The 23,860-nt window shown below is 38.9% G+C and overlaps 1 protein-coding gene across 1 annotated transcript in view; it reads right to left on the bottom strand.

Moving 5' to 3' along the window:
• The window catches only part of ZNHIT6 (zinc finger HIT-type containing 6), a 42,802-nt gene that overhangs the window by 8,596 nt on the left and 10,346 nt on the right, over positions 1-23,860 (bottom strand). Inside the window, exons 6-9 of the mRNA XM_054832919.1 lie at positions 21,690-21,758; positions 20,807-20,887; positions 20,304-20,384; positions 3,754-3,878 (exon numbers count right to left, since the gene is read on the bottom strand). Coding sequence (XP_054688894.1) covers positions 3,754-3,878; positions 20,304-20,384; positions 20,807-20,887; positions 21,690-21,758 — 356 coding nt within the window. The remainder of the gene's footprint in view (positions 1-3,753; positions 3,879-20,303; positions 20,385-20,806; positions 20,888-21,689; positions 21,759-23,860) is intronic.

Raw genomic sequence — 23,860 nt, 5'->3', positions numbered from 1 at the left:
TGTGCTTTACTGAGATCCCGTTGTGAAACACTCATTTCCCAAACTGGTCTTCAGCCTCACACCCCGAGACTCTTTCTTTAACAAGCACTGACCCCAGTCACCTTGTGGTGAGGTCACCAAATGCTGCTGGTCGGTGGCACTCAAGCAGCACAAAAATAAACTACAGCAAAGCAGGCCCGTGATTCACACTCTGCTCTCATTGTTATTTTCAGTATTTGATCTATGAACTTAAAGAAGTTTTTGAGCATTTAGAATCAGATGCTTCATTAAGGAAATGCTACCAGAAGGGAGCTGATGAAATACAGTTACTATCTTGTCAAGATAAGTTCTACAGCTGACAAACACGGATAATACATAGAACATTGTGCACCTGTACAGTTTCAATGGAATTTGTTCAAGAAAATAGAAGCATTTCACCCAGAAACATCGGAGGTCACATTTTGTCTACATTAAATCTAGTGTATAATCAATTAACATTTATATGCCAGATATGTACCGAGTAATGCACAAAGTTAGGATTGTTTTTGCCCCTAAGTCCTGTGAAAGCTTCTATAATCCCCTACTATCTTCAGCCATGACTGACCTTGTATGCTGAAATCAGAGCACCTGTAGTTTTTGCTATAAGCAAGTCAAGCATCAAAACAGCACACAAAAGAATGTGGCAATCTTCTTACAGCAAAGCTCAGCAGACAAATTTTAGCTTTAAGTTTAGTCTGTTACAGTAAGTTTTATTTAACAGGAATTAGACTGTCTTCACTCAAAAAGAACATATTTTTATGGTCTTGATAGCACTGCCTACAAATTAAGATTGCCCAGTCTTTCCCACCATAAAACTGTCTGCAGTTTACTTATAATGAAAAAATTAAACTCTAGGTTTAAATTTTTCAGTGCCAGTTTCCTTCCTCAATCCTTATTTTCTTTATTTTTTTTGAAAGCTTCAGCCAAAACAGCCATTTCTGAGAGCAAAGATAGGAAAAATAGGCTTTGTTCTCATTAAATTCTAGCAGTTTCTCTTCGAAGGTGCCTAGCTCTAGTTCTCCCCCAGGCTTCGGGGGTAGTAACTTGAATCGCAGGGGGAATGGTGATCTTCCCCTGGCACGCTCCTGTTGCTGTGGCTATGAAAACCTGCCTCTGTTCTTCCTGGGGAAGGGGGTAGATCTGAGATTGCTCAATAAAGAAACATCATTTTAGCAGTTAAATTCCCACAAGACTTTGTTTCTTGTTCTAGCCTGGGTCCTTTGCAAACAGAGAGGGGGCTATGGTAGTTGGAGCCCCCACGCTCCAGCAGACACCCTGCCAGACGCCCACTGATCAAGGCAGCAGCTGTTTGCTGGAATGCAAAAGGGAGGTCAGCCGGACCGGCACTCTGAGACACGTGTCTCTCCGGGTACACGTGGAGAGAGCAGAAAGGAAAGGCAGTATTGGTAGACATAGGGTAAGCCAGAGCAGGATGGATGGCTTAGGAGGAGCGTGCAACTGATAGAAAAACTCGTATGTGGCGAAGAAACTGGACTGCAAGAAACACGCTAGATGCTGCAGCAGAAAGGTCACTTCTTGGGAGATGGGAGTGGGCTAAAGTACCTCTGATTACAACAGACTTCTCCCTGGAGAGTCTGGAGGTGAACCCAAGATTTCCACTCTTAGCAATTATCTGTGAATGCAATGAGTAAAACAAACTACATACTGTTTTTTCTCCTTTATTCTGTAAAGATGACACACAACAGAAGAGTACAATGATTGTGCCACACTTCAACAAAAGTGTTATTTTTGTCTTCAAGTGGAAAAAGAGCAACAAAAAAGCCCTCCTGTTTTCATACTCATGTTCTGAACATGCTTTTCCTGAAAGAATCTGGAGTTACTGTGGCAGGCTTGCACTCTTAACAGAAAAAGCTCCAAGAACACAGAGTCCAAACCAAACTCAAGGCTGAAGTGTTAACTTCTTATCTAAGATGATGTACAAAAACAATGATAGCAGTTGTGAAAATCATGCTATTTTTGCCATTAGCTATAATCTTTTGCTACGTTATACCCAAGACACCTCAACAGGGAGCTATGCACTTGATTTTTATGGAATCTATAGAAACAGTTTAAAAAAAAAAGGATTACAAAAATTAATAGTTCCCCAAATCTGAAATAGCTGCCAGCGTTCCCTGAACATCAGCTTAAGGGATGACTGCTAACTGAATGATCCCTGCAGCAGAGGAAGGCTGCCGTCTTGAAGATACACACTTGTACTGCCCTGCGACAGAGCTGTCGGCACTTCCCTGCTATTACTGGCTCTCTTTTCCCTTTTCCCTTCTACTCTGCCTTTCTTTTCCCTTTTCCCTTCTACTCTGCCTTTTACAGAATCAGCTAGTTGCTGCAGCAGCAGGACCTCAAAATACAGTTGTTCAACTGATGCTTATTTGAATCTATACCCTTAAAAGGACAACCTCCCTACTAGCTCAGGAGACAATGACAACCACCGTATTCAGATTAAGTTCATGAGTCAATCAATTGTAACTCCCTCCTGACATCTAAATCACAGGGGTAGAGCTGACTACTGAAAAGCAAGGGCCTGAAATCAAGAAGTAATGGATGAACTGAATGTTCCTAGTTTCCTTGTACTCTAGTACACATACGTGCATTCCTAGGGTGAGTATCAGTGGACCTAGCTGCTCCGAGAAGACTCCTACCCTATCCCCTGGCATGGTGTCTCACTCTCAGAAGCTCTTGTAGTGCACAGCGCAAGAAATGTCTGCATGCTGTTTCTTTGAGAGTGATTGCTCTAATGGATCACTTAGTGTCATCTAGTCAGAACAGCCACGATCCATGGAAGTTTGGTATCACTGGTACAATATTCTCAGTCTCAAATTTACTCAGTCAAATTATATAAATATAGAGCCATGACTGAGTTGCTGCAGGGAAAGAGCCATTGCGAACATATTTCAAAGCTTTTCCTCAGAAATCTGGAAAAATTACGGACTGTCTCATCACTGCAAAGTATGGAATTTGATAACTAAGGTGACTAGCTGGGGGACTAAGAGACAGAGGAACTGATTCCCTGTGTCAGCAGCTGCAGAAAGCGAAGCTGAGACATGAAGCCTTTATACTGGGGAGAAAGATGGAAAGTAACTTCAAAACTAAAATACAAATTCCTGCCAGACCTGGACTCTGCTCTAAGTGTTAACTCCAAGATGAAAGTTTTCCCTCAACTAAGTACTTTTTGAAAGATAACGTGCTTTTAACCCACCTGAAAAGCTACTTTGCCATTATGACTTCTAATAACTATCCTGTAGTTCAGAATTATTTGTCCAATGTTAGGAGTTATGCTAGGTAATACTGGAGAATGATTCCTTTGTATGATTAACAGGCTTACTTAAAACTCATCTTCCCCAGACAGCTTGACTTTTTAGAAATAACCAACTCTGTCAAGCTTTGCTGCATACAAAATTTAGCAGAAGTCTAAAGAGTTGTTTTACCTTAGTGGCTAAAATATACAAAAAAAAGAATCAAGCACCAAAAAAAAAAATCAAGCACCAGTAAACAAAGTTAGGAAAAACACATACAATACAGCTTATGGATGTAAGCCATCAACCAGCAGTTTTAAGACACAGCACTCATAACAGCTTTTTTATAGCAATCTTTTAGATTCAGAGGGAAATATAAGACATACTGCACAATCCTGACATTATTAATAGGCGTATCCTTAATTATTGTTTATTTAACTAAAATATCTAAGTATAGCATAACAGGAAATAAATATATGATTACCTTGGCCAAGAATCACCATGTCATTCTTCAATGTTTTCAAGACCACAAATAACGTTGGATACTCTATTATTATTTTGCCTTTCAAATTGTCTAGGAGGCTTCTACTGGCATCCAGTTCATTGTACCTTAAAAATAAAAGGGAAGTTTATTTTGGATTTTAATAGTACCAAGGACAAAATGTACACTTTCTGGAAAAAGTGGGGAGCAGGGAGGTGGGGCGGGGAAAGGCTTTCTGGCAATTCACAGCATTTTCAGATGATACCATGTTCAGAAGAACTATCTTATGATTCAAATTACATATCCAGTCTTATTATCCAACTACAATTTTTTTTTAAACCCTCCTAACATCTAAGTAGAAGAATAAGAGGAGAATCAAAGTCAAATTTCTCTAAGGGCTGAAGTGTTTTATGAGTTCTTAATGAATATCTTTACTAAAATAGGATATGGACACAGGGTTATCAAAATGGATAAATATACCAAAAATCAGATTCTAAATTAAAAATAACACTTAATGTTCTACTTATGGGCTTAACACTAAAGGTTTTATTTACATGGATAGAGGTGTACCTCATTTATCAGGTTTTCTTATGAATTATCAGTGAAGTACTGGGAAGATGAAATAAAAGTGTACCTGAACAACTACTAAAGCAGAGCTATATTGGGAGCACTTGGAGCTCTGTAAGGGCTCTGATACCCATAACACCAGGGCAATAATTTTTAAAAGATGGTACAATATCCCTGTTTATGCCTACGCAAATCTCTGCCTACAGCACCATCTGCAAGCAACTCCCTGTGGGAATTCCCACATACATGCGTGCTACAAGAAGCGCATGGCTTGGATGCATGGTCCCTTCCCAGAAAAGAGCTCCTCTTTACCCTGGAGAGTGAAGGCAGGTACATAACAAATGATGCCACAGTCACAAAAAGTAAACTGAGCATCTTCTCCACAATTATTTCCTAGAACTGTACTATTCTCTCCCAGCTCTCTAACTGGAAACCTGGACATGGGATTTTGGGGTAAGGAAGGGATATTTCAAAGCCCTCTACAGGAGAAACCCTGTCGCTTTCACTTGCTTTAACTGTGGCATCCAACAGATGCTCTGATATTATTACACTGCAATCTGAGTTATGCAATTCTTTCTGTAATCAGCATTATTAGATTACTACTAAGCTATTGTATCAGTTAAAGGCAAATGAAGTTCAAAACCAAAATACACTGTGGGCAATAAGTGGAGTATTTCCCATAGCTGCTCTACCTTCTCTGATCATTAACATATTAGGCAGTTGGGTTTTCTTTTGCCAAAAAAAAAACAGTGGACGGGTGAAGGGAATTATATACCTTATGATTTACAGTAATGTGTGATTAAGAACAGTACACCAGAGGACCCAGCACACAAAAAGAATATTGAAGGTAAAACAGGATTTGAGTTCTTGGGATTTAAGGGAAACTTAGTTTGAGCAAAAACTATTTCTCTCTCATATTCAACTTCAATCATCATGAAAATATTTGGTTTCATGTTACTCTCAACCCAAAGTAATTATGACCTCTTCTTACTGAAACCCTTTAAAAGGGATAACAGTATATTACATTTCTTATTGAATGAATGCATTCATAACTTGTGGATTAACACACATGAACAGAAACATATTTACTGCTTTATTTACAGTACTCTAAATGCAAAGTATGGCAATACCTTTCCTTTGGCAAGGATCTCAACACATTCTTTTCTGGTTAAGCAAACATTTACCACCAAGAGGCTAAAGTAATTCACATGCCACAATACACTTTCCATTATCTCATGGTTTAGACAAAACATCTTTAGCGTCCAGCTTGGCATAAGATAAAACATTTGTACTTAAAACTATTTTACGATAGTAAATTACTGAAGTGTTAGATCACTGAGCCAGAGCTTTATCTTTTTTGGTTTTAAAGTAAATTTTATTGGTTGACAGTGACAGAGAAAACATCCAAATTTTTAGTGCATAATGTGGGCTGTAAACTTCAGGGAGAATATAACAAAGGAGCTCAATGCTTCTTTTTTTTTTTTTAACTTTTCTGTTATTATCTATGCTATCCAAAATACTTCAGTCTACCACATTCCCTGCTTTATACACAAGTGCAAGTTGAGGTTTTCTGCTAATCCACTTGCCAACCTCTTCCTTGACTATGTATGCTTAAAAGATCTCAAAAGAAAACTAATACTTGTCACTCAATTCCAAAGTCTAATACAGGATGGCTCGTGAGCAACACTGATTTTTCAGGTTCTCTCTGAAAGACTCTGTCACGATAAAAACCTTCCCAATTTTATCCCAGAACTAGAATAAAATCATCCATCAGAGGGTGAACAACACAGACCTATGGGCAAAAGAAAACAGCCCTGTAAGGCTTTTCCAGAAGCCTATATACACACACACACAATTTCAATTTTTACTTATGAAAAGGCTAGACCTGTTTGGAGAAAAACAAAACGAAATAGCATTTTTACAAATGTAACTTCCTGTACTGATTATTCACCGGGATGAGCTGAGGATGTAGGGTAACACTGGAATGCAGGTGGTCCCATGTATTTGCAGGGAAGTGGTCTCAACAGGTAGGAGATGGAGCAGGGAGAACCTGGTAATCAGATATTACCAGATATTCTTTTATCACCATTTTTACCTACTTGTCCTGTATCACTGGGACTGCGTAGCCTGCTCGGTAGGAACTTAAAATGAGCTGAAATCCTCTTCAGGCCCTTCCTTCACTGGGCATTTCAAGTGACAACCCAGTAAAATGAATGACAACCAGTGTAAGTCTGTCCTCTCACTCGGACTCTTCCACGCTCCGGGGCCAAACTTAATCGAGGCTGTCATCCTAAACAAGCTCCTTCAGCCCTTTGTGACAGGATGGATTTGAAGATAAGCCTGGCTCCAAATGAACTGACCACCCTGACAGAAACCATTGCCTTAATACCCCATCTTCACATCTTTCTTTTAAACCTTCCCCTGCTTTCTCGTTTCTCCTGCTGCCCAGTTCATACAAGGTGTCTGCGCTACGGCTTCCCAATCCCTGTATTTGGTGGGACTTCTCTTTGCACCCTTCCCTCTCAGTCTTCCTTCCATCCTAGTATTTACTTCTGACACATTTTCTCTGTCCCCTTCCATACATTCCCTCAGCCTCCTTGTCCAACACCCACCATCTAATACTACACTTTTTTGATTATTTTCTTGCCCCAAGCAAGGCTTTATGCCCATGTTACGAAGAAAGAAATAGGCCTGGTTTTCTTCTTAGTAAGATGACTCAATTTATAAGGACCACAAAGAGATAATCTTGGCAGACAACAGCTTCAGATTTGTGCTGGAATGAAATTAATAACAACTGCTTTTAAAAGGACAAAAAAAAAAATTGTCTGCCAGCAGGCAGTTAAAAAACCTACAAAAATTGTGACAACTGAGGAAAATTTAACAAAATTCAGCAATCCCACATCAGTTCCCATAGAATCTGTTACATTCACTCTATGAATGGCTTTGTTACCTTTCACAAAATGCTGAAATTAATGTGGCTCTGCGCTTCTGATAGCATCTCTGAGTTTCTGCAAAGGATATTTTCACTATCTTTAGTTATTCCACCACCTTCCAGGAATTCAACAATTCAGTCTCCTAATCTGTCTCCCACAGGCAGGAATGCCGCATTAGATCACTGCATCACAACACGCTCCCCTCAAATGGAGCCTGTGGCTATCATCGCAGTGGCGTAACTTGTCTCCACGAATTCAGACAGCAGGAAATTCCCTGCTGATCAGGTTTTCCTGAATGTCATCTACAGGAACTTTGATTTTAATAATAATAAAGAGAAATCTGCAATCTGGAATTAAAGATAAATTGTAACCATGTTATTTCTCTAGTTTAGTCTTCTAGACACTGAAAAAGAGAACAAACAAATTTTAACCGTCTAAATAATTGTAAATATTACTAAAATGCATATTTGCATAATGACGTTCATAATTTTCCTGTGAGAGAGATCAACCAAAACCTTTGCACATTTTTTAAACAAAGACAATTTTTTCTTTCTAGAACTGAGTGGAAACATCGAGGTATTTACTTGGCATAACTCAGATACAATAAATCATGCTATCTATTTTGGGCCTAGTCCTAAGAATCCACACTCAAACTTCTGCTAACTTATGGGGAAAACCAAGATTCACCCCCCCCCCACCCCCCCCAAAGAGGGTTGCATTTCCTAGGTATCTGCATTTGCCTGGAAGAGAGCAGAGACTGGGTACAGCATTTGAAGTCTCTCCCAAGCACTCATTCTGAAGTGCTGCAGCACAGCAAAGATAATAACTAACAGATGGACTTTCATTCCTAAGTGGTGAATAACCTCTTCGTGTGGTTATGATTTGGTGAACATGGAAGTAGTGAAATGCACTCTGGAATTAGGTATGAAAGGAAAGTAATATGGCAGAAAGTAAACACAATGTATTGAAATAAAGTGCAATATTTATATTTAACCTTGTCAGTAGAATTCTGACATTCTAAAAATCTGGAACCCAGTGAATTTTATTAGTCCATGTGTGTGAAAAAGAATTAGAAAATTCAATAAGCAAAAAAGTAGAGATGTTAGAAACAAAAAAAGGGAAGTGACTTGCCATAACACTGCCTTTGTAACTAATTCCTATCAACAGCTGAACAATATGAAAGATTACCCTGCTTGAACACTCTTTTAAAGAAGGGGGACAGGAACCAAGTTCAAATTAGTATTTTAATATGAAAAAAAATTATACTACAGTTTACACAAATATTTCAAAACCTGCTAGCTCCTCCTTCCACTCTTGGTCTATGGTTTTCCTCCTGGTCTATAACCTCCATAATTTGCTTCAACAAATGTTCCCTAATCTCTCCTCCATACTGTTGATACCTGCATAGCTCAACCTATACCAATACAGACCAGATGCCCAGCCAATCCCTTTTCAAGTCAGATCCCCATCTTAAGTAATACTTCGATCACAGATGTCCTTTTTCAGGAAAAAAGAAAAATTAGGACAAACCTTCTCTCATCAACCATTTGGCCCACAAGTCCTGCTAGGAACCAACTAAAAAAGCACAGGAAGTAAAGTTGTCAGCCTACCAGGAAAGCACCTCAGACATTGTCGCCATCTCCTAACTATACCTACATACATAGAACACAAAGGCACTTCCAAATAACAAGAAAACCATGAAGCTGTTCCTTTTCCTTGCCATATTTCAGCCATAGATCAGCCTCAAACAAAGAAGTATTAAGACAAGCTGTAATAATCCGTGATTTCTATCCTTTTATGAGCTGTAAGAGGCCCCTCCACTAGGGAAATCTAAGAACTGCTGAAAACTAAAGCGTAAAATGGGAAAAAAACCCAACCAAAACAAAACCCCACAAAACCCCCTCCTCTTACAAATGTATTTCAGGGAGTTAAAAAAGTAATACCCAGGCGAAGACAGCAGGAACACCAGCTGTCACCTAAATTATCTGGCGCAATAGTTGATGTCCAAAAAGATTTAATGGTTTGTTCACTTTTACCCTAGAAAATACACAAAACAGTTAATGGAAAGAAGAGATAAGCAAAATAAGACTACAAGTATGTCACCATAGAAGCACAAAGGCTGTCCTTGTGTAAACCTCTTGAGAATGAGGCAACCGCACAAAAAGAAAAACACAGTAAAAGTTGTTTAATGAAAATCATGGAAAAATACATCAATTGATGGCAAAACCCATAAAGCTGATAAGGTATCTGCTGCAACAATTTAGTGGACTGAGCATTAAGAGTGATGTGGTAAAAGGATTCAGGATGCACAATAATGATCTAAAGATTAACTGAAGTACAAACCATTCTGCATCTTTTGGTTATGGGAGAAAGTACGACAAAAGAGAAGGAAAATGTGAAACTAGCAAATGTCAGTTTCTTGGATTCGGTGGGAATTTGGTTCAAAGAATACAGAAGTGATACTGAATTTCAAGAAAGCAAATACTCTCCCCATCTCCTAAGACATAATGAAAAGAAGTAACAAAATCCAGCAGCTAGTAAAGATGCTATAATTCAAGCGCATCACAGCATTAGTCCTTCACACATACAGGAATTTACTCACTTTGCGAAGCCAGGCAGCTTTACAAACTGCTCAAAAGCTCAAGATTTACAAATCTGTAAGGTTTGAGTAGACATACTGAAAAAGGGTATACCACAATCATGTAAGGCTACTATGAGACTGAGATAAAGAAACAAAACAGCCTTAACGGGTTAATGATAGCCAGAAGGCCTAAAGGGAATATGAAATTTCACAAGGGAACAGTTATTAATAAGAGAGTGGGTTGCCCACTGAAGACAAATGTCTGCAGTTTCAAAAACTGAAAAGATATTGGTGGCATCTTTAGTACAAATGAAAGCTGTGGGTGGTTCCCCAGAAATGCAGGGAAATCAACCTTGCACCATTAACTTGTACCATTAATAAAATACTGGCATGATCATAGAGCAAAAGTGAATGTCATAGATCTCCTTTAATTACAGTACTCTGTTACACAGCCTCGTGAAACATTACTGTAAATAATTTTAGAGGTGGGAGTGTACCGAGGAATACGAAAGGATACCAATGAAAAACTCTTACTACATCAAGTTCAGAAAACTAATAGGTCAAATCTTATTTGACAAATTAACACAAACAAACAGTGCACTGATAAACTGAACACAAATATAAAACTGATGAGAAATCAGACTTGTAAATTGGCAATACTTTTGTTATTACACTTGGGTTAATCTAATGAACCTCCACTTCAGGAACAGGAAGAATTGATACTTCTGTAATTTCAGAGACCTAGATAGCAAATTCTAACCTCCAAATTTAGCTCACATGGAGATAGCCTAAATATCTCTAACACTCTGTACTAAATGGTGGAAACACATCCACAAACTTACACTTTTTTGCATGGAAATCACAGTGCCATAAACCTTCCATTAAGGGGTTACTAATGCTTTACAATGAAAAGCTATGAAATAAAGAAAACAAATTATTTTCTTGGCAAACAAGCAGGAAGGTCGATTTCTTCCTTGGCAAGGTTGAAACAATCAGCCCTAGCTCATTTCCGTCAAGAAAGAGAAAAAACCAGAGGGATTCCCCTTGGCAGCATCAGGAGGAAATAACAGGTTTTCTCCTTCCTGACTGGAACATGAAGAGGTTCTCCTCTACTCCGCCTCTGAAAATGCTGATGGCTACGCTGCCATGTTTCACAGCGCTGCAGCTTCCAAGTTCAGCCTATCACTTCAAATACCCGTGAACGAGTTTGTATCTTTGCTCCTAGAAGCCTCTTACTCCAGCCTCCCCATTCTGCCTGGTCCCCAAAGTTGAGAAACTTGGCTAACTTTAACTCAGCATCTCACTGTGTCTTTTTCTTCCAGAAACAAGCAACAAATCCTCTTTTTCCTTCAGAAAAAATATTTTAAGAGTAATCCAGACAGATACAGTTGAATTAAACCCTGTGATACATCGCACAACGCTTGTGATAGACCGGAATAAGACAAATGGTTTGAATGTTATTTCTGCTCTACAGCCCATTTTTACCAGCTCCTTGTCCCAGCCAAGGGGTAAAACATTATTTAACAGGGTTTTTCCAACTCCAATCTTTTATTGGACTTCATGGCCTGTCTTGTCTTCAGGCCTGCCTCACATGTGCATGCTACACAGTACATGGACTTCCATGAAGGTATTTTCCATACTATGCATACATTACATAGTACATACAGGCAAGTTCCTCTCTGCTCCCTAGTAGAGATGGCAGGCTGGAGCAAACTGCAAGATTTGTTCTTAAAACAGCCTTTCCTAGATGCACATTTCCTCAGAGAGAGGAGACACAACCTGCCTGTGCATATGCTGGCTATGCGGCTCCCATGCTTCAAGCCCAGTTATGATGTAGAAAAGAGGCTACTGTGTAGAGTTTTCTTTATGTTTTAAAATTTGGGGTCTGCCTACCTGCTTTGCAAGTATGAAGAGTCTCAAGGTCTTCAGGTCTGCCTGTGGGGCTTACAGAACACCACTAGATGACTAGTCAGGACAAATCACTGGCTGAAGCCAACACTAACATTTTTATTGCTCTCACTCTCCACCTCTTTACTTACTCACATATTTCTCCTCCGTAAGTGGTCTGGATCTAACTTTCTGCAATATAGACAGCAGAATTTTGGAGCAGAGGCTAGAATTTCAAATAAATCTTTGTGCAATAGATGTCTGTCAGCAACTCTCTAGCTGGGACACTCGAGAAACCCTAATGCAATACCATTAATTATAAAACAGTTCATCCAAAAGAATTCAGCATGGGTTACAAAACACTGGATTGTTACTTTAAAAAACAGGCGCCTACTGGTTCATAAAGGAATCCCTTTCAAGAAAAAAAAAAAAAAAAATGATTGCTCAAGATAGTAAGATGGACAAATTCTGGTTTTTTTGGGAATCATCCCAAAAATCTTCTCAAAGGTCAAGTAATTTTAGTCAGACATCATAAACATTCAGCTCTGCATGCTACAGATTCAGACCGTACATACTACTTACACTCAGCAATGACTAGTTTTCTGCCTTCCATGTATGTTGTGCAATACAGGATTTCAATGAAAAACGTAAGTTGACAGGAAGGAAAAGTGACTATTTTTTTACAGTAAAAGCTGCATATCCCAGCATCTGTTGCTCTGTATCACTTTTGTTAGCGGAGACAGTGATGTTCAGATAAAGAAGGAGCATGTGAAAAATGACACTGAAATGGCTGCAGTAACAAAACTAGAAAGCCTGAAATGACCTACAAGAAAACATAATGAAGTATTCAGTAAGAAAAGCTGAAGTTTTAATAAAAAAAGCCCAACAAAACAAAACCCAACACTCTGGGAAAAAAAACAGCAGCAAGTATTAATACACAGGAGCACTGTGTTTAAGAAACAGACTACAGACCAAATTCTATTTCCCCTTGAACAGTAGAAAGTCGCCAGAGCCTGACTACAGTTGTGCAGTGAAGAATAACTATTGTAAGCTAGCTCCCTGCTTTTGTAAAGCTGGCAGAGCTGCTTTTGTGCCAGCTGCTGCGAGCTAGAGAGGAGTAACGAATTCTACTGTCAATCTTCTGCTGGCGTAGGTTAAAGCCAGCTTGGGGTCTGTTCCAACTCATGCCAAGGCCAGCAGTTCAGCCAGGGATTTGTATCCTTAATTCCTGTCTCATGTATACCACGTACTACACAAACGTGAAAAGAAATTGCTTCCCAAGTAAGACTAAAGAATCTTAAATAAACCACCCTGCACTTTTCAACATTTGCAGAAAATACAGAGGAGGAAATAATGCTTGAAATGTGCCAATTCTAGCACATTTGTTTTGCTAGATGAAGTAGTATTTTTGAAATGAGGTCATAGTATGATGATAAAAAGAACTGATCCACGCACCACACTAATAGCAGTGACTTTTAAAGCAACTGAGTTATGTACGAAAAGCAGAAAGCAAAGGCTATAAGCTCTGTTGGTTTTACACAAGGTTATTCACAAATGATAAAGCAGAAGGAAATACCCTAGGAAGATGGTTTGAAAATTTAAGGAAAACACTATCAATATTTGAGGCTATCTGCAACATATTTAAATATAACAGGTTTTGATAATTTTAAAATCCCTGACAAAGCGTATATCTAATGGACATTTTTAATGACAGGAAAATAAATAATCCAATATAAATACTACATTAAAAAAATATTTGGTTCCATTACATTTGTATTACTCTCTGAATTCCAAGACTATTTTCTAAAAGTCTGTTGGCATATTTGCACAGACTAAAGCAAAAACTTTCTTCATGTTCCTAAATCTATTACTGTGACTACTGCGACCTACTAATGTGATCTAACCCTTAGTTATTTAAAAACAATAGACTACAAAAGAAAATTCTCTTTGAGCACAGAACTCAGTCATCCAAGGAAATAACTCTCATTTCTGCCAGCTGATCTTGAGACAGGGAAGTGCTCCAAAATTACTAACATCATCCAGCCTTCTGGGAAGCAACTGCATTGGATCAGTTAAAGCAAACTAAGTGTTCACCACCATAAAGCAATGGCATTTAGTAGAGAAGAACCTCTGATACTTGTTTAGCAGATTTTCTTCCCTGTGGTCCTCAAGAATTAAGTGCCGAACATGCCACATTTTCATGCGCACCAGCCAATGTCACCACAGAGAGTAAGAAGCCCCTTGATGTTGGTACAAAAATGCTTCAGATATTTTTTGCTTTCTGAGTAATTGAAGCATGAGCTGCACCAGTACTCCTCATACAAAAACCAATGCTACAGCTGATTTTATACACATGCCTGTATGGCTTGGCGGTTTTACAAAGGGAAGCTACAGGATGCAGTCTGGTATTGCTCTGTACTCCAGCTCCCTGAAGGATACGGTCCACTGAAAGCAGTGGGCTTTGCAAAGCTTTTAAGGCCAACCAGACTGTATTTTCCAAGCACCTAAATATTCTGTCAGTGCCTACTGGTATATTCAAATCCCAAGAAGTCTTCAACAACAACTTATCCTGGAACAATGTTCACATGCCATTCTGAATAAATTAGCAGGCAAAAAAGAAAATTATTATATAAAAGACCTAACACTAATGTTCAAGGAAGCATTATAAATGCACATGATTAAAGACAAGCCACTATCTAACCTAGATTCATGCAAGATGTTACTGAACCCAGTAGAAGATATATTGTTTGTGTGGTTTAACTTCATTAAGATTTATTTAATTAATTATCTCTTAGATTAAAATGTCTACTGTAAGCCAAGTCTGTTGCAGTTATTTCTCTTCTAGAAATGGGATCATCTTATACGATAAGGATGAGTAAATAACTTTTTCATTAAATATTTGTAGTTACAAAAAACCCCAACAACTCTGACCATTAACTTACTTAGAACAAATATCAAAGGTCAGTTGGATTTAGGAATTGTTTTTCTGTTTTTTTTTTCTTTTTTTTTTTCTTTCCTGTTACACAAAGTTTAATAAGGTAATTCTCAGGAAAATAAGGAGGTGTGTTTCCCAAACCAGATTGTATAATTTGGCAGTTGCATCTTTCCTCTCCTTAGTGGAAAAAGCAATACTCTTACCATATGAAGTCACTTTGAAGGCATCCCAAATAAAGGACTGAAGACAGTCAGGACACTAATTTATCCTGAAGAAAGAAAAGACTACTTTATAAAAGAATGTAGACTGTAAAAATCATCCAAGAGGCAGCAGTTAAACCTTTCTTGGAATAGTCACAGCTGAGGAGAATGGACACCAACCACCAACTAAATGTTGCATAACAGGTGATAGAGGCAAGCACCACCAAACGGAAAACTCTTATAACCCATTCAAACGCAGATTTTTTCCAAACCAAGGTTTTAAAGGAAGAATAGAGTTGCATAACACTCATTTTTTCAAACCCTCCTTCATAAGATTCCTTATAAAGTAAGTGCAGTTAATGAGAAGACTATCAAGTGGTGTAACAGAGTGTTACAGAGCGTTAGGTGACAGGTAGGGAGGAGAGGACATGAGTGGAGATTATGCTTTAGTTTACTCCAAGTAATTGTGGACTGCTATTAATTCATACTGAAAGCAATTCTTACTAGCTGGTTTTAGAGAAGACCGAAATAAGAGCTTATCACAAAGTTCTGTAAGAATGGTCACCACTGATGATAAAAGGCACCTATCAAGAAGAAAGCAAGCACCATGTTGTTTGGCACCTATCCATGATATCTGCACACCAGTAGATTTATCCAGTTGCTTTCTCAAGTTCTGCAGAACTCCTGTGAGGAAGCAGAAATCTGTACTCATGGCTAATTTATATTTCTGGTGAAAGAAAAAAAGGAAAACCAAATAACTTAAAGCATTCTGCAAAGGACCTTCAAACTAAAAAGGGCTATTTGCTGTGAAGCACAGCAAACAGCCAAAACTAAACCACAAACTCCTGTTTCATAAACAATTGCAGGAAATACTAAAATCCTTCTGTAGCATACTTATCTTGAAACTAGAAGACTAACATTTTATAGCCCACAATAATCCTGCTTAGATGTTCTCTGAAACACTATTGCACTTCCTCAATAATACTTAATTGTAACTATGAAAAGTATTTTTTTCAAAAGGTTCTGCTAAGCCTAAAAACAACATCCTATTCAACAATGTATATTTACAGCCTTTCCACTATCTAGTGCTTGCGGAGAAGGAATTTTTCTGGTGGGCACAGGGGAAATTTTGGATAACACAACATTCATGTACACTTGCATGTATTAGTAGAATACACCAATCCCACTCCTCCAGTCTGCCCACAGAATGACAGAAGAGGATTTTGCCATACAGGAACACAGAGTCTAAAATCACGCAGAATGAGGTGGCACGGGATGAGAAATTACTCTGAGCTGACAGTGGCATTCAAAGCTACACAAACCAGCAGTTAACAGCTCCCGGCTATTAAGGTAACGTGGATAAAGAAATGTCAGAGAGCTCTGCCTGCAATCAGCTTTTGTTCCACACTGAACACCACTAAGCAGCAAGCCTGTCCCGTTTCAATTGCAAGTTCTTCCAGTGCAATTCCAGGTACTGATTTATAGAATGAGAGCCATAAACCTCAAATTAATGTAACTGGAGGGCAGCCAAAAAAAGAAGAAATCAAAATAAATTCTCTCTTACTTAACTGTAATGCAACTACAGTAACAATTTAAATTCCCTCATAGAGCATCTGTCACAACTACGCTGGTACAACCGTGCTGAGGGCGCCTGCTGGCAGAGACACAGCTTATGTCGACAGAAGATGCTTTTCTGCTGACATAGCGGTCCCATCATTTCAAACAAACTTTGTTATTTCCGTTCAGAGGAGGAATTTTCTTTCAATATGCTGCTTCCTTGACCTGTCTGGGCCTGCTCCACCAACTTGTACGAACAGATTCACGTAATTTCCAAGTGAGGAATTGCATTTCTCAAGTCAAAACACTTCTCTATTTTAACTTTCTGCGGTTCTTTTTAAACTGTAAACTCTGTAAACTTTACATTCACTAAGTGGGATAAATACAAATTACAGTGGCTTTGATATCAACCAACATAGCTGATTCTGGGAATACAGATGAGGCTCAAACTTAAGGATATTTAAGTTAATTTAATTTAACTTCATGAAAAAGAATTATCTCTCAACAAATCTGTGAGCTAAGGAAGCACTATACAGATTTCAGAAAAGAAACATGGTTAAGTAACAAAAGAAACTGATGAGCACAAGAGATAGTCCACTTTGATATCAAATTGGTTTCTTTCCCAAGCCTTCTACGCAACTTACATAGTCTTCTTCAAAAGATTAAAAGGCGAACTTTACCTGCTATTACAAAAGCAATTTTTCCTTCTTTTCTAAAAAAGGAAATGTGAAAAACCAAGCACTAAAGTATCAGGGAAAAAACCACCTGTCTATAAATTACTGTATTTTTAAAATACAAATGACTATTCAAGATCATTGCTTGAATATTGTCTTTCCAACCACGTACTGCAAGATAATGTTCAGCAGTAACATACTGAAGGCATTTTCAGTTTTTGCTGTGTTAATTACTTGAGAAGGGGACAGAGGTTGTTCATGCCCTGGGAACCTGTCCTAAATACCACTATTAACAGATGAGCAGAAGAGTCTGCTAAGAATATTTTAAAAATGGGATATTTTTTCCGATCTCATTTCCCAGAGCTAAGCTCTAGGAAGGCTTCTTTACTCAGGTGCAACAGCACATACAACCTGTATGGTTAATGTGCCTGTGCTGAACAGCCCTTCACGGAGCACAGTAGAAAGGCAGACCAAGAACTGAGAAAACTTTATCTGCCCAGGTGCTTCTGCAATGAGCTTTCCAGGGCTGCTCATAATACCAACATTTCTAAATTTTCCCCCTAAACACCAGAATTTGGCTATTCTTGAACTAAATGGAAATCAGTCCAGATATTTCTCTTTCAGAAATCTGTGTGGTCCCTACTGCTGGAGTCAGAGAGCACCAGTAGGTCTTAATTACCTGGACCAGCCTCACCTGGGACTTCCACCCACGCTCCCTGCCAAGGGGTCCAGGAACAGAATAGACTATTTCAGTTGGAAGGGACCTACAACGATCACCTAGTCCAACTGCCTGACCAAGTTAAAGCATATTATTAAGCGCATTGGCAAAATGTCTCTGAAACACCGACAGGCTTGGGGCATTAGCCACGTCTCTAAGAAGCCTGTTCCAGTGGTTGACCACCCTCTTAGTAAAGAAATGCTTCCTGAAGTCCAGCCTAAACCTCCCCTCATGCAGCTCTGAACCATCCTGTCACTGCATCCCAGGGAGAAGAGCTCAGGACCTCCCTCAGGAAGCTGTAGAGAGCAATGAGGTTGCCCCTCAGCCTCCTTTTCTCCAAACTAGACAAGCCCAAAGTCCTCAGCCGCTCCTCACAGGACATTCCTTCCAGCCCTGTTACCAGCTTTGTTGCCCTCCTCTGGACACATTCAAGCTCCTTCACGTCCTTCTTAAACTGTGGGGCTCAGACCTGCACACAGTACGCCAGGTGAGGCCGCACCAACGCTGAATACAGTGGGAAATCACCTCTTCTGGCCAGCTGGTTATACTCTGCTTGATGCCCCCCCAGGATGCAGTTTGCCCTCTTGGCTCCAGGGCACGCTGCTGGCTCATACTGAGCCTGCTGTCAGCCAGCACCCCCAGATCCCTTTCTGCAGGGCTGCTCTGCAGCCACTCCTCTCCCAAGTTATACTTGTGCGTGGTGTTACTCTGTCCTAGGTGCAGAATCCAGCACTTGGACTTGTTAAATTTCATTCCATAAATCATAACCCAATGCTCCAAGCTATCTAGATCCCTCTGCAAGGCCTCTTGTCCCTCAAGAGTCAACAGCACCTCCCAGTTTGGTACCATCAGCAAACTTGCTAATGGTGCATTTAACTCCTGCATCCAGATCGTTGATAAATACATTGAACAAAACTAGCCCTAGAATTGATCCCTGAGGAACACCACCGGTGATTGGTCGCCAGCCAGATACAGCCCCATTCACTACAACCCTTTGAGCTCTGCCCTTCAGCCAGGTCTTCACCCAGCACACCGTGAAGCTGCTCATCCCACAGTTGGACAACTTGTCCAGAAGGATGCTGTGAGGGACAGTATCAAAAGCCTTACTAAATCCAGGAAAACTACATCCACTATCTTCCCTTCCTCTGCTAGGCAGGTGACCTTGTCCCAGAAGGATATCAAATTAGTTAAACAGGACTTTCCCTCTGTGAACCCATGTTGATTGTGCCTGATGATTGCATTATTTTTCTTGTAAGCTGGAATAACATTGGCTAGCTTCCAGTCAGCAGGGACTTCCCCAGACTCCCAAGACCTAATTCAGCTTTGGCGTTTCATGTCTTCTCCCTGCATATATGAACCACAGTTCTGTAATCTTCAATTTCACTTAAAACCAACAGATTTCTAGCTGACAACTCTGAGGGCAAATGTTTCAACCATATTTCAAATAACAATTGCAATGTGGGGGGGGAAATCAATCAAAACCATGAAGAGTTTGGGCTTGAATTTGGAAGTACGTTACACATTTTTGAATAGAACTGGGAAAAAAATACAGCGTAAACAGGAAGCTCAGTTACAACTAAAATTATTTTAATATACCTTTTTTTCCTCCTTAGAAATAATATACCATGCTTTAGGGAAACATATTATTTACATTTGTTACATTTGAAGAAAAGAATGTACTTTAAGAACCCTAACTAGGAATCACTGGTCAACCACAATAAACTATGAGATTAAGTTGATACATATCCTTTTCAGTAACAATGACAACAGGGTGGAGTGTTCAAGATGGTATTTATACCAACAAAAAAAAATTCCTTAAAGTTTAATTTTGAAGTTCAAGATTATTGTCTGTTCTGGAAACAAAGAAAATAATTTTGCACAAGTCTGAATTCTGGAGACTTAGAAGTCTACACCCAGAAATATGGTAACATGAAGAGTGATGAGACAGTAACTTTGAGAAAAATCTGTTATTTCAAATGCAGTGACCGGATGCTGATAAGCACGTAATTTTTGCTGCAGTGATTAAAAAAAGACAGCTCTCCTCAACTATCACTTCAACTCTCTTGGGGATGTTAACATATTCACAGAGGTCCTTGCGGAAGGAAATGGATGTCTACATTTCTGCTGGTCAATACAGTAATTTAGCATTTTAACACAAACCTATCTTTGTTGCAGACATTGTTACATTTGCATGGACTGCTGCTGAAGCAGCTCAGGTAAAGGCACACTCACTATTCCACCAACGTTGCTGTGAGTGCCCTTAAATTGTCCGAGTACATGTCAGCTGAATTTACTACTCAGTAATTGCACAGAAATTTCAGTGTTGACATATTAGACCAAGAAATAACATTTTAACTGAATCATTTTTAAGATGGGTGGTAATTACTCACTGAAGTTTAATCCATGAGATTATGTAATCTCAATTTGTAATATTAAAGACTAAGAAACATGTTTTTTTCTATTTTTAATTAATAAGCACACAAACTGAAGAACCACCTTACCTGATAGAGTTTTGTTTCCTGTTTTCTATTTTCATTAAAATTTGTACATCTGACTGAGGAGACACTGTATAGATTTTTAATCTGAAAAAAGAGAATATGCAGAGATGAAGAAACAATTTGCCACATACTAAGTACTTCCTATAAATGAGGGCTATAATTACTAGTATATTTTTCTAATTACTCTAAAGAAGAGGTTCACTGTCATCCCCACTGAGGTTAATTATGGTTACATTTTTAGAATTACAGTTGCTTTATTTGATCTTTATGCCACGAGTCAATTTCTTAATCTTTTCCTGGTTTAAATTTGGTGGCTATACTCCAAGGTTAGTTGGTTGGTGAATGCTAGGATGGTTTTCATCAGAGGAATTAAAAGATGTACTGCTGACTGGGAACTCAGCTCTGCATGCTGAAAGCGCAGCCAGTTTAAGCCATTTATTCAGAACCGTTCCCGTCTTTTATTAGTGCATTAGTTGAACTAGGCAGAAAAGTTATTCAATACACACCTTTGACAAACTACAGGATCTGACTCCACTGGATCAATGTACGGCTTAAGGATATCAGCGAGTGTTTTATCGTCAGGCACCCTTTCACCAAAGATAAAAATCAAATACGTAAGACATGGTTCATCATGTACACAAAAATCTATTATTCAAGTCATTTGGAGAAAGCTGTATATTTGCACGCTACAGTGGCACAACTGAGTAGTTTATGGGAGGATTATAAATATGTATCAATACAGCATAGATAACTGACAGCTTTATCTCAATTTCAACACTGGGACTTCACTGGCATCTACAAGGAGTAAACAGATGCATATCTCTAGTTTCTAACCCTGCAGCAGAAACATGCTGTTCCTACAGCCCTAGAAGTAGACAAGGGCATACTTCTCATCCCCCTTCAGGCTAGGAAAAAAGGAGAAAGATTTGTCAACAAAAGCTTAGTTTTTGGCCTTTGCAAAATGTGCTTGTGGACTTCCCCACAAAGCAAGCAATGCAACGTTTTCATCCTATACGAAGATCAGCTGCAGTGTGCAGGCAAGGAGGGATGGCAAATCTTGCTGAACGTCTGCTCCACGAGAACAGAATATGTTAGGTGTATGGGATATTGCTCTCACAAATAAACGAGCTGCTCTGTTTACATAAAGAAAAGGACTACCAATCAAACATTTGCCTGAGTTGAAAAGCCTGCTAGCTTTCAAAAAGGAAAGGACTACACAATTTTAAGTATTTTTTTTTCAATTTAAATGACCTTTTAATTAAGACTAAAAATAATATTTGAGTTTACCTGGTATAACAGAAATAGATAAGAATTGATCAAAATAATTTGCAGTTCAATTTCAGCAGACTAATTTAAACTTTAAAAAAATCTGTTTTTCAAGCTCCATACCCTTTTAAAGTGTATTCAGCATGACAGTGAGGAAATATGAGCTTCAAATGCCAGTAGAACTTTTTCTCCCTGAAAAGAAAAAGAAATGCATGTTCTTAATGTTAGCTGATAATTACTACTTGTTTTTCCTATGATAAAGCTCAGTAGTCTACGGTATGGGTGCAGAAGAAAATATGCAGTCGAGATTTTGAATGGCATTTTCAAAGAGTAGAAGGGGCATGCAGAGAAGCTGAAATGCACTTTGAAAGCTGCAACGCTCCCAGATCCTGCTGAATTTCGAGTCCTCAAGGGATGAAAAATCTGTTCCTTACAAATACAGGTAAGATATGACCAATTAACCGATCAACAGCTTTTCACATTTTAAAAGGGAGTATCTTCCAGCTGACTTTCTATATGTATAGCTGCCCCCTAAATTCAGAATAGGAAACTGCTATTTCAGATATCACCCTGGACAGATTGCCAAACCTGAGCAACAGTAAGAGCCAGAGGTCCCAGGTTCTACATAAAATAAGGGACTCGACTTTTCACAGCAGTGACTGCCTAAAAAGAAAATGTGCCATGGGCAGGGAGGGAAGCTGCATTTTGGCATAACATGGATAACAGAAATTAGAAAGAATAAATGTTTTACAGAAAGATCAGGAAGCTTTTGGTAGAGACCAAAATTGACATCATGTTCCTTTCTCCAGTTTGTTAGTTTTAAGACTCATCTTCCCTTTCCAACTAGAATAATTAGTACCTCAGAAGAAAAGCTACTGAAGCATAGTTCCAGTGCAGTATCATCTTAAGAAGGGCAGTATTACCTAGAGGATACTTCACTAGATTAGGAATCCTCTTTTTGCCTTTTTACTCACGTGAGGAAATGCTACTGAAGTCAATATCGACTTAAGACAAAGCATTTTTCCTCTCATGGCTCCAAAGTCTCCCATTCGGTATTGTGAGTGTAACAATCTTTTTCCAAAAGAATCCCCCAAGAAAAAGCCCAGTGTAAAAGGTAGGTGCATGGCCCTGTGCTCTGATTCAGAATTTTACACTCATGACAAACAGCAAAGTTTTGGAAGAGGAAGGAGGGAACTACTACCATTTAGAAATCAGAGGCCAGACATCTGTGTTTGGCATAGGAACATCTGATGGTACACCCCCTGCTCTTTTTATTGAAACCACTTATTGAGACCTATGAATCATTATATCCAAGATAATCACCATCAGTTATGCAAAGATTCTGGTACTACAGCTAAGAGTAAACACAGTGTTGTTCCAACATGTTGTTTAATTTCTTTATCAGGCAGATGAAACATTATCCAGCAGGTTCTAGCTGGCTGCAGAGACAAGTATACGTGCAACCAGTAGCAAAACAGTAAACTTAGCTGCTAAGTTCAATTAACTATGATACCAATTTTTAAATGCAAGCACTTTACAAAAAATGCTCTTATCAAATAGATAATCATTCCCTTACCTAGTTATTCCTAGGAGAAAATGAGCTTTACAGCTGAACTATACTTCCTGTAGTATAAGTCAAATCAGAAGTGTTAGGGTTTACCAAAAAAAGCAAGCAAGAACCCCAGCTCTGAGGAGCTAATAATTAGAATAAAAAGAACTAATGAAGGCCAAGGTCCCCAAAGCAACGTGTGACTCAGCAGAGTTGTACAGCACACCTTGTGATTCCTCCCCTCTATCTGCTCACATTTGTTAAAGCTGAGAATGAGAAGGTCTTCCTTAAATGAGAAGGTGAAGTTAGAGCACATCAGGTCTGAAAGACGTAAGAAGATTGTATGACCAAAGCTGGAGGGTAACACAGAAAACATTATTAATTACATAGCATATATTATAGCCAGAAGCTGACATAGCATCTTGTCTCATGAATTTTAGGCTATTTTGTGTATTGGTATGACGCTGTCTTAAACTGTCAAACTGAAAAAGGTTTTGAAAGAACTCAAAATCAGCAGGTGGAATTTCTGAAGTTTTTCGCGAAATGAGTGAAACAAGGTTTTGCAATTTTTCATCTTGACAGCTGAAGGAAGCATCAACGCTACCGTACACATAGAGTAAAATGGAATACCAAGACGGTTATGGCACTAGTTTAACTGAGTTGCAATTAACAAGCTTGTAATTCCTCTCTCAGACATATGTTAATATCTGGCATTTAACATGGCATGGTATTAATTCAAAGCACT

Source organism: Grus americana, chromosome 8, assembly GCF_028858705.1.
Source record: "Grus americana isolate bGruAme1 chromosome 8, bGruAme1.mat, whole genome shotgun sequence".
NCBI lineage: Eukaryota > Metazoa > Chordata > Aves > Gruiformes > Gruidae > Grus > Grus americana.
This window is presented reverse-complemented; position numbering and strand designations above follow the sequence as displayed.